General features: G+C 39.3%; 1 protein-coding gene across 1 annotated transcript in view; it reads right to left on the bottom strand.

The window, feature by feature from the left end:
* Window positions 1–15165, bottom strand: part of b4galt2 (UDP-Gal:betaGlcNAc beta 1,4- galactosyltransferase, polypeptide 2) — a 188946-nt gene that overhangs the window by 95350 nt on the left and 78431 nt on the right. The window contains exons 3-4 of the mRNA XM_075483127.1: window positions 3170–3288; window positions 1473–1589 (exon numbers count right to left, since the gene is read on the bottom strand). Of these exons, the coding sequence (XP_075339242.1) occupies window positions 1473–1589; window positions 3170–3288 (236 nt within the window). The remainder of the gene's footprint in view (window positions 1–1472; window positions 1590–3169; window positions 3289–15165) is intronic.

The raw sequence follows: 15165 nt of genomic DNA on the forward strand, positions 1-15165 counted from the left end.
TCCGATTATTGCAATCAGCCTGAGGTTAGCCAATCATTGCACTTAGCCCAAAGGCAATGACTGGCTGATCGTTTTTAAAGGCCTGTGACGGACTTACAAGACTTTTCCCCCTCTTTATTTTCAGGTACATTGACTAATAGTTGTGGGGATGTGGAGACAATGTCAACAACATCTAGCAAAAAAAAAAGTGCAGTTGGATAAAATTTTATGTTTTCCCTTTAAATAAGGATTGTAGCATTGGGTTGCTGATTGTCACAAAGACAACCTCTGATTACTCATCTTTTTCCTGAAAAACTTTACGCAACAAGTTGGACTTGTTAAGCTTTCTCCTGTTGTACACCATAGCAGTTGGCCCGGACAACCTATTTTCAACCAGAATCCTTCACTTATTTAGCCTGATTAACATAGACTTTCAAATCTCTTCGAGATTCTGGTCTGACCAAGACCATAACGAATACGATTCGAAATGGCCTGGTCAACCCGCCTCCCTCGGGTTGCTACTGGTTGTGGCCAGAAAAGGCTGTGCCTAAGCTTAAGCCAATCACACCACTCTTTCCTCTGACGTATGATTTAGCTACCAGCGGGGCTAACTGGTAGATTAAACTCTTACCAAAGCCAGTAGGGAGCAAGGCGAAAACGTCTTTCCTGTCAAGAAATGATTCAAGGGCTGTTCTTTGCTCGATTTTTAACGAGAATCTCCCGTCGAACACTTTCATTACAGCATCTACAGCAGTGTCAAAAGCTTGACGCTGCTCCATGTTGATATTGAATGAAGCGCTTCCGCGTACAATCCATGGGTTGAGTGGCAGTTCAACCACGTCACTACCTTGAACACGCCTCTACCCTGGGCCGTTGGCGTTGCTCAAAGTTGATTGCTTCCCGACAAAGTGGGTGGAGTTCCCATTTTTTCGGGAACTCGAATCCACCTGAATGAGCAGTTTGCCTGAGTAAGGCTGCGGCTACACGAAAACGTTTTTCACTGTAAACGATACTTTTTCTTATCGTTTCGCTGTCGCGGCCACACGGAGCCGGCGTTCCCACTACCCCAAAACGATAGTTTTTGAGAACGGGTTCCAGAGTGGGAAAGTTTGAAAATGAGGTCGTTTCGTTTCCATTATTACAGCGAAAACGTTTTTGCGTCAGTCAAACGTTGACGCTGTGAGACTTCTCTATTGTCTCACAGCGTGGCGTGACACAGTGGCGTGTGTACTGCATCGTTTCATCGTTTTCATCCGTTTTCGTCTGGACCTGAGTCTTTACAGCAGCGTTGCCGTGTGGTTGCAAGAATTTTCGTACCCGTTTTAAAAAAAAAAAGCCGAAGGTGTTGCATCACTGCGAGGGCGGAGCCTGGGTATCACTTATTGCCTCTGGTTTACATTTTTGCTTCTCTTGATTGCAAACTACATCATTTGCAAGCCTGATCAGACCCTTACTGTGTTTCCTTTCAGAATTTCAACTCTCAGCCAGCGTACCTGGTTGATGATGTAGATGCCGTAGTCAATCTTCTGCCGTCTGAGGATTGGGTGGAGGTAATGGAGCCAGTACTTCAGGTGATTTTCTCTGTGACGGAACGGAATGATGATGGCAACCTAAACAACAGGGACATTTTCACATTTTTACCAGTTTTTATTCTGTATTTTACTGTGAAAAATATATAGAGATCTTATCACATGTCACATTATCAACCATCTGATTGAATCAGCTGTAGCAAACATAACAAGCCAAGTACAACCGGTAAAGGTTCCAGGCAGTAAGCGTGAGTTGAAGGCAATTCTGCAGTCAAATAAAGATTTGCAGCAACTGGGCATGGTTTCCATATACTTGAGCACTAAGAATGGCTGCATCTTCGCTAAGTGAAGCAGCTTGAAGAGAGTCAAACTTAAAACTGAAAAAAAAAAAAAACTCAGCACTTCTTTAAACCTGGGTCAATTTTTTTCCATCTGAAACAATTAGAGGAGATAAAAAAAAAAAAATCTAAATCAGTCCGACGTGATGCTTTAGTTTTGAAGTAATCCAAATGGCAACCATCCATGTCAGAGTTCTTGTTTTCCATCTTCAAAGCTTTAGGCTGCACTGAGTGCAGGTCAACAAAGAACCTTCAACTGATAAAATTACTCCTGTCTGCAGCAGTTGTCTCCGCTTTTAGTGGAGCCTTTTTCCTTCGGGGAAAGTTGCTTTGAGGTTGCTTAAATAGGAGGATTTCTTCTCTTTTTTGACTATTTCTTATTTCACTACTGACACAAAAAATATGACAGGTGCAATTCTTTTTTTTTTTAATCTATCTGTAGCACCAATAGCCACAACTTCACTACGGCAAGTCTCCAAGGTAGCCTTTTAAAAAGCTTTGAGAGTTGTGATTCATTTTATGGGAGTGTTACAAAGTGGTGACAAGGATCTGGGGAAGTTATTTTGTGGACCTGGTATCTGTACACCCAAGTATTGCAGGAAAGAAGCAAGAAAGACGCAGTCTTATGTTGAAATGGATTATACTGGTCCTGCTTCGTAGTCGCTGGCTATGGTGTCATCACTCAATGTCGGACCATTTCCCATAATTTAATTCCAATCTATCAATTAGACCCTTTGACTTTGTAGCTATCAAATGAAATATAGCATTTTTTTTAAGGGTGTGAAAAACTGCTTTCCAAACCACTTTACAGTAACCAAAATCCAGAGCCGGCTATTTTTCCTCTTTTAAAAGAATGTTTTACTAATGAGAGAAAAATAGATGGTTCTCCATTTCTGCTAAGAAAAGGAAGAATTAAAAGTTAGATGTGACAACAAAAAAAGTTACTTGTTATGATACTGTATTAAGTATGAAAATGTGTTTTATATTTTTTTGACTTTACTCTCAAATTCTGATTTAGTATCTGGAAATGCTTACTTCCATGATTAGAATCTTTACTTATTATTGCATAACTATGACAAACTACTATTTTTTCTTTCTGTTTTAAAACAATGACTCTGTACCGTAGTTTTAGCCTCATAGATCATCATTTTACAACTTTTTCTGAACTTGAGCTTGATATCACTTTGTAATTACTAAAATCTTTATGTCATTTTAAGCTAATACCTCCGTTTTAAAAAAGATCTGAGTTGAGTAATTAGGTTTTTATCATTTTATATCCATATTTTCTATGTAAAATGTGCAGACAGAGATGAGTACACAGACCTTCCATCTTGGCCGGCAGTCAGGGGGCGTGTACCGGCCTCCCTCTGTGACGTTGGGGTTTTCTTTCTGCACTCGTTCCATCGTCATCTGGGAACTGAACTCAATCAACAAACGCCCCACTGAGGGAAAAATAAATAAAAAGAAAAGAGAAAACAGTTAGCGAGATGAGAAGTAGAACAGAGAAAGGAGTGGTTGAAAAAAAGGGGATATAAGAAAATAAATTAGGGAAGGAATAAAAGCAAGAGAGGACACAAGGGATGCACAGAAAGAGGGACAGAGACAGCTTTTAGCTTCAAAGCAATACTGTCCGTATATCAAAGCAACATGTGCAGAAATAATGGTTTCCAGGGATAGTCATGTGCATAATGCAATATTTAATAATATACACAGGCTTTGAAAATCCTATATTGCTAAAGAAATAAACAAAGACTTTGAAGTCAGTCAGTATAAACACAACATGAAAGGTAATTACACTGATCAGTAATAAAGCCACAGCATCTGTTTTTATCTTCAAATCTATCCATCTTTCCTTTGAGTTCTGATAGATCAAAATAGCTATGCATGTGTGCCTCTGTGTGCTCAAGGTTGTGTGTTCAGATTCATTTAAAAGAGGGGTCTGCTTTAAATTTCTAAACCAGACAATGAATGTATTTGCCTCGCTCTGAGAACTGGCATCGTTAAAATATACAAGCAGCCAGAGCCCTGAAACCGTAACCCCAAATTTAACAAGTCAGACTCTAGGCCCACAAAATATCCCTCATTAGTCCACGTTGTTCTTCGGTTCACGTTTTTTTCTTCACTGTCACACCAGGAAAAAATTAGCTAAGTCATGATGCATAATCTATTTGGGAAAAATAAAACATTTTATAAAGGGAATCATTTGAAACCACAAAGGCATTCATGTCAGTGTCTGTGTCATTTTTGATCAAAAATCCCTTCTTTACCTGTCAAGACGATACTTCACTATGTCAGATGCAATATACTCTGTTACAGTATGAAACCAATCATTTTTGGGTCCCATAATTAGATTTGACTGCCACTGGCAAAAACTTCTGCATGCGCTCTTAAAGAACTGACATTCTGTATTTATGAAACAAAAATCCATGTGGTGGATTCATCCCACTAAGAAGTGCTGCATTTGTTTCGAACACTTACAATAAAGCTCATTCCACTGTGAGATAAAGCTCTATTCTTGACTATAAATAAATAAAAACAAATAAATGAGTCACCCTGCTGTAGTGGGTGACATTGTCTTCATTACGATGAGGACGGGCACCGTTGTTGATATGAGTCAAACCCACAAACTGCAGTCATAAAAGCTCCCGGAGACATCAAATGTGTCCTAGTCTGCAGCAGAAATGGTTTATCAAAAACAATTCTGCTTGAGCCATTAAAACTACAGCTCCTTGCAGAAAAGAACAAATGGCACTACAAAGTTCTGACCTACACAACGAAGACCCACACCCTTTCTGCTGAAGGATGGTGCATTCTTAAGGCAAACCAATCACTTGTTAAGAGATTGTACCGATTTCTGGTATTATTGCGCCTTTAAATGGATGTTATCTGTTTTATGGGATCAGTGGGTATCCTTCTTCCTCGAGGTTCGATAAGTATTGATAAAGTACAAGTACAATGACTGTCTGCTCTTAGAGATGGAGAGACGGGTGGTGGCATTTCGCTTTCAAGACTGAAGTCTGACTCACAAATTGAGCCGCTGTTTTCCATTATAGGAGTGTTTTAAAAAAAAAAATTGTTTAAGGGTGTTAAATGGATTTCGATTGCCCAATAGAGAGTGAGCAGGGGACAGCACAGGGCCTTCAGCCACGTCATGCAAGATTCCCAACCACAGAGACAAAAAAAAAAGAAACAGAACAAAACAGCTACCATGGTAACCAAGGTTCTAATTATTGATGTGACTGAGGAGGTTTAATTAACTCAAAAACTAAAAGTTTGTGCTTGATCAGCTGTAGACAACAACAAAAGTGCAATAAGAGTATATACAGCGTTGATCAAAATCCATGATAGGAGCTTCTGAACCGAGAAGTAGGCGGAGGAAAGCACCTCCGGGTCATATCTTTAGGAGTGATGACATGTGACATCATCTATCTAATAGGCCAAAAGTTTAAACTTCAGAAAGTCTCACCGTCTCACAAAAATTTGCTCACTTGTTCACATCTACACACCTGCACATCTGATGGATTGCAAATTTTAGAAATTTACAAATATTTCAGTGTTTCACGTAGTCAAAAAGTGTGCGTCAGAGGGTTCCATGTGCTGTTTATTGAAGGATACTATTGTTTTCAGTGCTATACGCCATCTACCCTGCCTATATACCCTGCCAAAATGTGATGAATTTGAAACAATACTAAATCAATGACTCGGCTCCTGACGTGAAGGTGATGCACACCGCTTTCCAAAAGTATGTGAAAAGTGAGGTATCAATTCAGCCTACAGTTCACATAATTTTGGCAGGCACTGTATAGTTTGTGTTGCACGATATGTGTGAGATTGCCAACATTTACTGCATTGTACTACTAAGCATAGGAGAAAGACAGACGAGGCACCTAGAGAAGATAATCCACTTAGCATCGGCATGAGCTTCGTGTTGAAAGGTCTCCTCCAATATACAGCGCACAGATGAGGAGTGCGATCGATTACAAGAAGGGTACATGTTAATAACATGCCTCTTCATATCACCACAAGAGCTGAATGCAAATAGTCCTAACACTTATCTTCACTGACCACGGCGGCATATCACCCGCCATCCACTCTTCCTTTGTTCCGCTGAGATGAGACAGTAAGAGGAACATTGGATTTTTGTGTCGTGTCTGTAAATTTGTTCTCTAAAAGTTTAGGGAATAAAATAAGCAATTTTTAGATAGTTTGAGTGTTTTTACACAAAAACTGTCTCATTATCTGGGTAGTTCCCTTTAAACACTTCCATCAGTCTGCCCACCTTGTGCTTTTGTTTGTCCTTTGCCATTTTATTTGTCATACGTCCAGGTTTTGTTCCCGCTCTGGTTGACTGCGCTGCTGTTTCTTTGTTCTGCTAGATTCTGATGTTCATGGACATAGATGGATTATCTGCTCCTGCAGCACCTTCAGTTTTTGATTTAGTTAAATAAAAGCACACAGAACTGTGATAATTCTGACATCTACAGTAGGTTATGCTTTATTCAAGGTAAGTTTTAAATCCAAGGCAATGCAATGAGAATATTGCATGAGTTTTAGTGCACTGTGATTCTTCAGCAGTAACCAGGCTTGCTGTAATAAAACAGTGGGTTTCCTCTGTAGTGGTATATTATACATTTGATCTTCTGGAAAGTCAGGTGAAGAGGCAGCTGAAGAGACTGGAAAAGCCTGCAAGCCCAGATAGTGTCAGCCCATGGGTCTTAAAGGTGGGAGTCTACAGCACCTCTTCAACAACAGCCTGATTCAGGAGAAAGTTCCAGTGCTGTGGAAAACTTTCTGTCTCGTTCCAGTAAATGAAAAGCAAGTGAAGGGCTTTCAGGACCCACTACGGTTTACTTATTGTTTTGGAGTTTCGGCTGAAGCTGTTTATCATCTACCTGCATCAACAAGCCCACTCTCATCTGGACAAAACAGTAGTATTGCGACGATCGTATTCTTTGATTTATTCTGTGCTTTTGATACAATCTAGACTGCACTGTTATGTGAGGAGCTTGACTTTTTCAAAAAACCATAGTTTGTTGTCTGAGAAGGTGGTCAGCAGCACAGGAGCAGTACAAGGGACAGGGAGAGGAAATGGTGGGTGGGAGTTGTAATGCGTTTTATGTTGATAGAATTTTAATTATCCAACACACACATGCGGAATATCTCATGCCTGTCTATGTGGTACAGTAAAACATAATGACGCCACTGGATCCCCCTTCTGGGGCAACTAATTTGTCAACAAATATAAACAGTTATAAAAACACACACACACACACACACAGACGATATTACCCCTTCGCAATAATGATAAACTATATCTTAGAGCTATGAGGTTAGGTGCACATGTACTGACACAATTAAGTGTGAGCACACCTGAGGCAGTAACCACATTAAACACACAAACACCCACACACAAGCACAAACAGCCAGTGGGCTTGTTTGAGGCTGTGATTCACCCTGGGTCAGACTCGATAAGAAGGAAGCAGAAACAAGATAAAAATGGGAGCACTCGGGGGTTTTGTTGGGACAGTGTGTGATGTGGCACCCATTCATCGACTGTTGTTCCTTTTTCTTGCTTATTTTTTCTTCCTCATGGTGTTGATTTGTTCTGCTCTCCTCACCATTGAAGTCGTAAATCAAAGCTGAAAGACTGATGAAGTATTACACACAGCTCTCACATCTCTGCCACCCTACCTGTCACTGTCGAGCTCTCTGAGCTCAAATCGTTACCATTTTTAATAGGTCCATCTGCTGCGACCCATAATGCTCCTCGCATTAAGTATATCGTGTTCACGGTAGGACCCCATTTGACTATGTGGCCTGTGTGTTAATGTGTCTATCATCTGTCTCAATCACAGCTGGGGTTAAAGGTGAAGGGCATATTAATTGTTGGAGCATCATGCTGACACTGTAACCAACAAAACACCATTAGCGCTAATTTTGTTTAAATTTGCATGGGTCGAACGCATTTTGGACTGCGGCTTGTAACCTAATTTGATTCCTTTCAAAGGGCTCGATTTGAAAATAAAGGGTTCTATAAGTAACTCTTGTATTGGGAAAGAACTTTTGCTCAAACTGCATAAAACTGCACAGTGCACAACAAAGAACACAGTGCCTTTAGTGATTGCAAATGCAGTTTTTCACCAAAAGATCAAAGGTAAACGCATCCTCCTGTGCAAAAGTGGTGGATCACAATCAAAATAACATTTAATTAAATTCCATTCATCAGTCTCTTAGATTGAAAACTTTCATCCTCTTTCCCTAAAGTCTGAGTTCATGCACATAACACCATGACTTGTCGTGTCCTTGCAGAGTCACTGCACAGACCATCTGAGCGTGCAAAACCACACGACAGGCTGGCTGTTAATCAGCAGTCCTGTTCTGACAGTTTTTAAGCCTTCATGTTACTTAAGTGACAGCTGAAGCTGTGCTGGTCAGATTTCTGAGAAGAGAACCGAGTTCATAATTGAGTTTCTTCTTTGGCCTCAGGAATAGCAAGAAATGAAAGTTTGTTGACTTGATAGAAACAAGTCAAGAAAGGAGAGTTACTGGAGAGAAAAAGAGGGAGGAAGAGTGTTCCTCTTCTCCTGTTTCCCACGGACATAGACTCTTTAACAACAGATATATCTGGTATCTGAATCTTACTACCCTGTTCACTCTCTCCACCTCTTATCTTTCCATCTTTTACAGATGCCTCTACCAACTCCGCTCCATAACTGCTATCGTCCCAGTTTGGATGAAAAAGAGAAAAAGACAGAGTAAGAGAAAGAAAAGACACTTGATGGAATGAGAGAGATGAGAGAAGGAAAAGATGAAGAAAAGGAAAAATACAATGTTTTTTTACTTTATTTGCTTGTCCTTTTTTGTTAGCATCCTCCTCGTTTTTCATTTCCTCCAAGAAGTCATTATTGAGGATTGAGGAAATCATTAGTGGCAAAGGCTGTGTTCAATCCTGGATGTGTGTGCACGTGAGTGTGCATGTGTCTGTGCCAGCCGGATCAAGGGATTATTGATATCCAAGAATCTCCTCACCCTGTAAGAACATTCAGTCATCTTTGTGTGTGGGTGTGTATTCACGCACAACACTCAGTGTGCACGCGATATAAAAAGGTAAACAGCTGTTTAGTCAAAGCTCACTGACAGAGAGCACAAAGGGTCGCGGAAAGGTCTGTGACATACCCGCAAACTGATAGCTTTGTTGTTGCAAGCCACGTTCCCGGAAAATGAAAGCCAGATGACAAAAACGAAAAAACACGAGTGTCATGAAAGGATCATCAAACGGGTCGATTCTTGTATCAAAATCCTTGCTGTCTACAGTTTCCTCATGAGCTCAGAGAAAAAAAAAGAAAAGAAAAAGAAAATGTCCCACAGTTCCATGAGTTTTATTGGGCTCAGAGAGACCTCAATAAAAGCTCTTTTCACCTGACGTGAGACTTATTGTAAAATATTTCAACATGATCTGATCCTGACTACCACACTACCACTACTACCACAAGCTACAAAAGCAAAGCAAAGCAATGGACCCAGATTTCAGTTCAACAATGCATAACGTCCCCTGAATGAGAAGCAGTAATTAACACTGCCACCTCACAGCAAGAAAGGTCACGGTTTGAACCTTTCTGTGCAGAGTTTCCATGCTCACGCTACTTCGGTCTCATTCCACAGTCTAGAGATGCAATTTGATTTATCTTGTGACTTAAAGTTGGCTGTATGAGTCACTGTGAACCAGTATAATTGTGTACGTCATGTCATGGACCGGTGACTTGTCGAGGCTGCACTAAGCCTGAGACAAGTTTTGGTTTCCATTTCTGCTCGTACAGTTTCTGAGTTTCACTGTGAGCGGGGCTCATGTTGGTCTTCGCACAAACATACAACAACGGTGAACCAGATAAAGTGAAGATCATGAGGTTAATGGGTGTTTTGAAAGCGTAAGAGAGTTTGGAGGAATAAGTCAAACTCCACAGTCTGCTGTGGGAACTTTTTAATGAGAGAGTAAAGCTTGTTAATGCAAATGAGCTGGTGTTTTGGCTTCGTTTAAAAAGCGAGGCAAGGAACGGAACAGCTCAACTAACTGGAAAAACTCCTGTTAACAAAGCCTCTTTGCACCGAAAAAAAAACTGGATCAGCAGATTATTACCTGTTAAGGAATGAATGACAGTTTATACCCTGGGGCTAAGATTTAATATATCTAACTGCAGTATTTGTAAAAGTGTTATCATTGTTTTGTTGTATATTTCAACACTTCTATTTCATGTTCCAATTACAACCTCTAAATATTCTCAAGAATGAGATTGCATTGCTATTTCAGAGGGTAAAGCCGCTCGTTAGGAAATTAATTTATAACTGGGATGTTTGATGGTCTGAAAATTATTATCATATTATCGATTGGAATTATGTCAGAGACAATATATCATTCAGCACGAGAAGTCTGATCACGTCTGAAATGAGAATTTCAAAGGGATTCAGCTTTGGTTCATAAACTCAAGAATGGATGTCAGCCAAACCTTGTAATGTGGAACTAAAGCTGAAAGTAACAGTAATACAATAAGTCATTCGGGAGCGTAAATCAATTTCTGTTTAGATTGTGGCTCTTCTACCCTTCACTGACGACTTTTATTTAGCTGCCTAACTGGAAAATTCATAGTTCATCATGAATAATTACAGCACAACACTCAGCGCAAATATGACCCTACATTTATATAGAGGAGATATATGAGTGATTTGAATATCACTCTAAATACTTCTGTCAAAGTTGAAAGCACAGAGAGCGTGCGTTTATTGCACAATTCGACTTTGATTTCACGTGTCCAGCTAAGATGTTCTTTCACTGTAGGCCTATGCATTAGTAAGGTGATCTAAAAGCTTCTTTTTACATACAAATAAACTGAAATTACATTTAACGTGAGCTGTATTTCTGTTATAGATGTTCTCTGCAGTTTGCTTTGTTCCCACATTCAAGCATGTTTGTAGCCATGAACTGTTTGAGAAATTACTGTATCTCTAATCAGGAAGTGTTTTCTGGTGTAATGTAAGACAAACAACGTGTGTGCGCACAAACGAACCTTAACAAGAATCTTCATTAACGAGCATGCATTTTTAGCAGGCTGATCAAAGTAATTGCAGACTGAAAACACAATAGCACTGATTCCAGATAAAGTATTTGATGGTGCTGTTTCCTTTCATGAAGAAACAATACTTTTATCAGCATCTATTGGAGTGCCACTACTCAGCACTAGTGTTGCAGATCATTACCCCAACAAGCGAGGCAAAAAGCACTTAATGGCTAAAATCCAAGAGCACAGTATGCTCACTGAAGTGTTTTAGCTCTGATACGGAAAAGGCTGGGTGCATGAAACAGATGGAGAATGTATGTGGCACAACTATGTTTTCTGGCAAGTAGTGTGAAAGAGAGACAGGGAAGAGATAAGAAAGAATGAAGGAAAAGAAGGACATGAAATACAAGTGTTTCAGTGTCAGATATTGAAGAATGGCTTCTGGGAAACAAACACAGGCAAAGAAACAGAAGAAGAAAGAACAATTTTTGAAACACAGGAAGAAAACAACAGAAACTCAAAGTGAAAAGGGCGTGACGGAGAGTGTGAAGTCCTGAGCCAAATGCCATGGCAACACAACTGAAATAACAGTGGTGTCTCACCGCACTGCTGTCCTGCTGCTGCAGCTATGAGGCTACTACTGCCCTTTGTGTCAAATTCAAATTATTATAATCATTAACAGGAAACAAATGCTGTGCAAATGAGGAAAAGGCCCTTGTTGCCTATTTGCTTCATGACACCAACAGCCTTTATTCATGATTAGTTAGAACAGTTCCTGTGTTTGTGCTTAAACTACTGTTGTAGTTGTTCTGGGGAAAAAAAGAGACCAAAAAAAATGGTAAAAGGGGGATAAAAGTGCAAGTGTTTTTGTTTAACACTGATTGCTCACAGAAGTCTTATTGGAGGTACAGAAAGGTGACACTTGGGTCCAAAGTTTTTGAGCTTTTTAATCCAGTTGATCCAGTTTATCAGCAAATTCTGACCAGCTGTACAGTTGGTATTACTCTCACCCATTTACACACAGAGATCTTATGTGTAGCTATTTGTAACATAACAGATTTTCGATTGCATTTTGCTCCTTGTCTTTAACTCTTTAACAAACTGCTACCTTCTTCACGATGGTCCAAATCCATCGCTTCGTTTAGTTGTCGAGTTTCTACAAACTTAACTGAGCAGGTGAAAATAAACTATTGTGCACTGATGAATATGACAGTGTGGAGCTCAGCTAAAACATGTGGCAGATGGAAATCCATCATGCTAATTTCAGTGTTCATTTCTGGTCAAATTCAACAGCAATTGTTCAAATCATTGTGATAATGAGCCTGTTTTATGAAAAACTGCAGTCACACAGGTAGAAGCGCTTTTGTGTATTCCATTTTCCCATCCAAATTTCTTCAACAGAATTGTGGAGTCCAAAGGTAGCATGACCCACAACAAGAATAAGATTTTCTCAATTAAATGATCTTGTTTTTGCTTTTATTATATGAACAGTTGTTAAATTGTCTCTTCAAAAAAGGATATTATGCAATTAATCTAGGATTAATCTATTTTTAGTAATCTAGGGACTGACGGACCACACAAACAGTGAATTTTTTGCGTGTGTTTCCCTTGATGCTGTTTTTTGGAATGGTTTTCACTGTTCTCTCTATTACATGATATAAAATCTACATGACTGGCAGAAGAATCTACAGTAGTGTGCCAGCATGTTACTGTGCGTGCATGCAAGTGTGGGTATGAGCATGTGAGCGAGTGTTTTTGACTTTGCAGCTACAGGTCCAACTGCCACTGTCCAGCTGGCAAACTTATGTGCTGGTTGGCACAATTGTGACCCACACAAACACACATACACATTAGAAACATGACTCTCAGAGGAATCAGTATCCCGATACAACTGCAGCCAAACACACAAAGACTCCAAGGCCACAGAGCTGTGAGAGTAGTGTATCTTTTGGCGTGGTCAGAAGGACAGAAAAGAAATGGTGCAGAGAGCTGGCTGCCAGAGGATGACCATGCAGGCACTCATTATGATGCCAGGGCACATCAGTTAGAAATAATGCTGCAATTCAATGGCCCAGTATTGAGAATATGGGAAGTGAAATGTATGGAGTTTAATTAATCTCAAACCTTGGGCATGGACAGGTACCCTCATAAGCGAGTGTTTCTGTTCCATGTGAATAAATTAGAAGCTCCATTCGCTCTGTGCTACTGCTCAACACTCAGCCATCCAACATGTTTTCTTCTGAGGCTTTGGAGGCTGGGACAGTGGATGATGTCTCCTCAAGTTAATTGGATTTAATTTTTGTTCCACACTCCAGTCTTCCAGGTCCAGAAGGTGGCAGTAAGAACGAATCAACTGTATTAACAGTAGCACTACAAACAGTTGTGAAGCACCAACATGTGTAGGAATGTTTTTGGACATGTAATTTTCATATAGCCTGTTTTCTTTCTACATAAAACACATTGATGTCACATGCAACAAAATGTGCTACATAAATATATATATATACATATATATATATATATATATATTTAAAGTAGGAGTAAAGTTGTATCAGTAGCTGTGGTAGTTTTGGTAAACCTCATCATTGTAAGAGCTGTCCTGGTAGGAATAGTACGTGCACAGCCTACAGGGGATATTCGTGTCAGTTTTGCTTAACGGTAGTAGGAAGTTGTAGTTGATGTCATATTTTTAGCTAGTTTTTTCAATAGTTGCATGAGCAGTAGATAACATTTATTTGAATCAGAAGTAAGTTAAGTAAGTTATTGAAATGTTTTGCAAAGATACTTGAAAGAAAATATTTTTTTTGCATCACCAACACAATCATCAATACTTAAAGCAATATTTAAAATGGTAAGAAATAAGAGTAGGTATAAGATCCTGCTTTTTATTCTATTTAAGAATATTTAAGAATAAATCAGCTAAAATGGTAATCTGCTTTGCTGATCATCTCTGCTGATATTAAGCTTGAATAAAGCTGCTATTCATGTTTGGTAAAATGTGATTTGTCCACATCAGAAGAGAGAAAAGGACATAAGGCTCCATACAGCGTTGAAAACAATTCAACGCATTTCCAATGAAAAACGGATTAGTCTGCATTTGGACATGTATCTTGGACATGTATGAAAAAGAGGGGAGATTTTCCATCAACTCTAAGAATGGTTAATAATGACATTTCAACACATATCTATCCATATTTCATATTTCTTAGTGGCCATACTATAGTTAGGCAAAACTAAATGTAACTTATTCAAGAGATCTGAAAAAGTTGGAAGATGTGGGAAAGCTCATTTCAGGCTAATTGAGGGCATTAAAACTGTGATTTTGTCTTTTATCAAAATCTTCAAGGTCACGTCTCAAAATAGCAAAACTTTGACAGCCTGCAGAGTGTTTGTCCGGGTTGAGCTATTTCTTGGTAGGAATTAAATGCAGAAAAAGAACCTAAATACTCTTTCAGACTTAAGTTCATGCACGTATTCCAGCTAAAATTAAGATGACATCTAACATTTTTCAGAACAATACTTTGATACTTCTTGCGAGTGTGTATTTGCATGTGTCAGCTGTGGTGCACACACGCAAGTGCACACACACGCGCAGTGAATTGTGGAAAAAGATTCCCACAGCATCATATTACAGCGCTCCTTTTTCAAGAGGTAACAATTCAACTAATTTATAGCAACAAATGATCATTCCAATTATTGAATGGCATTTCATTTCTCAAGTAATCGCTACTGTTAACCTTACATACGTACTTAAACATTTCCCCAAGCCATAGTTGTTGATAATTCAACTGAGAAAGCAGAGCCGGAATCAGTTTAATACAAACATGACAAAGACAAATGTCAAATCATCACAGAGACAGAATAGAAAGAAGATGCTGCAACCACAAATAAATATGACTTATTACATTTGCTGCTAATTGATTTGTTTAATACCAACTCATCAGTGTACAATCCCTAAAGGGTGACTGATAAGTTACTTATTGAACAGACACAAACTGGCAAAGAAATGATGCACATTCAGGGGACAGTTTACACCTTTAAGGCTGATTGCATCGACATAAAGAAAAAGCGAAATCCTCAGACTGAATCTATAGTTATCCTTCATGGTGTCATCACTTAAACAAAAGACAAACTCTTACAACTCAGCACTATCTCAATTTGCCCTCAAAAAGTGGAACCATTGTGACTCATGTTGAACAATTTTGCACTCTATCAGAATTAAGAAATGTGTAAAATGCCCTAATGACTCTGAGCGTAAACTGTGTTTTA

Source organism: Odontesthes bonariensis, chromosome 14, assembly GCF_027942865.1.
Source record: "Odontesthes bonariensis isolate fOdoBon6 chromosome 14, fOdoBon6.hap1, whole genome shotgun sequence".
In the NCBI taxonomy this organism is placed as follows: domain Eukaryota; kingdom Metazoa; phylum Chordata; class Actinopteri; order Atheriniformes; family Atherinopsidae; genus Odontesthes; species Odontesthes bonariensis.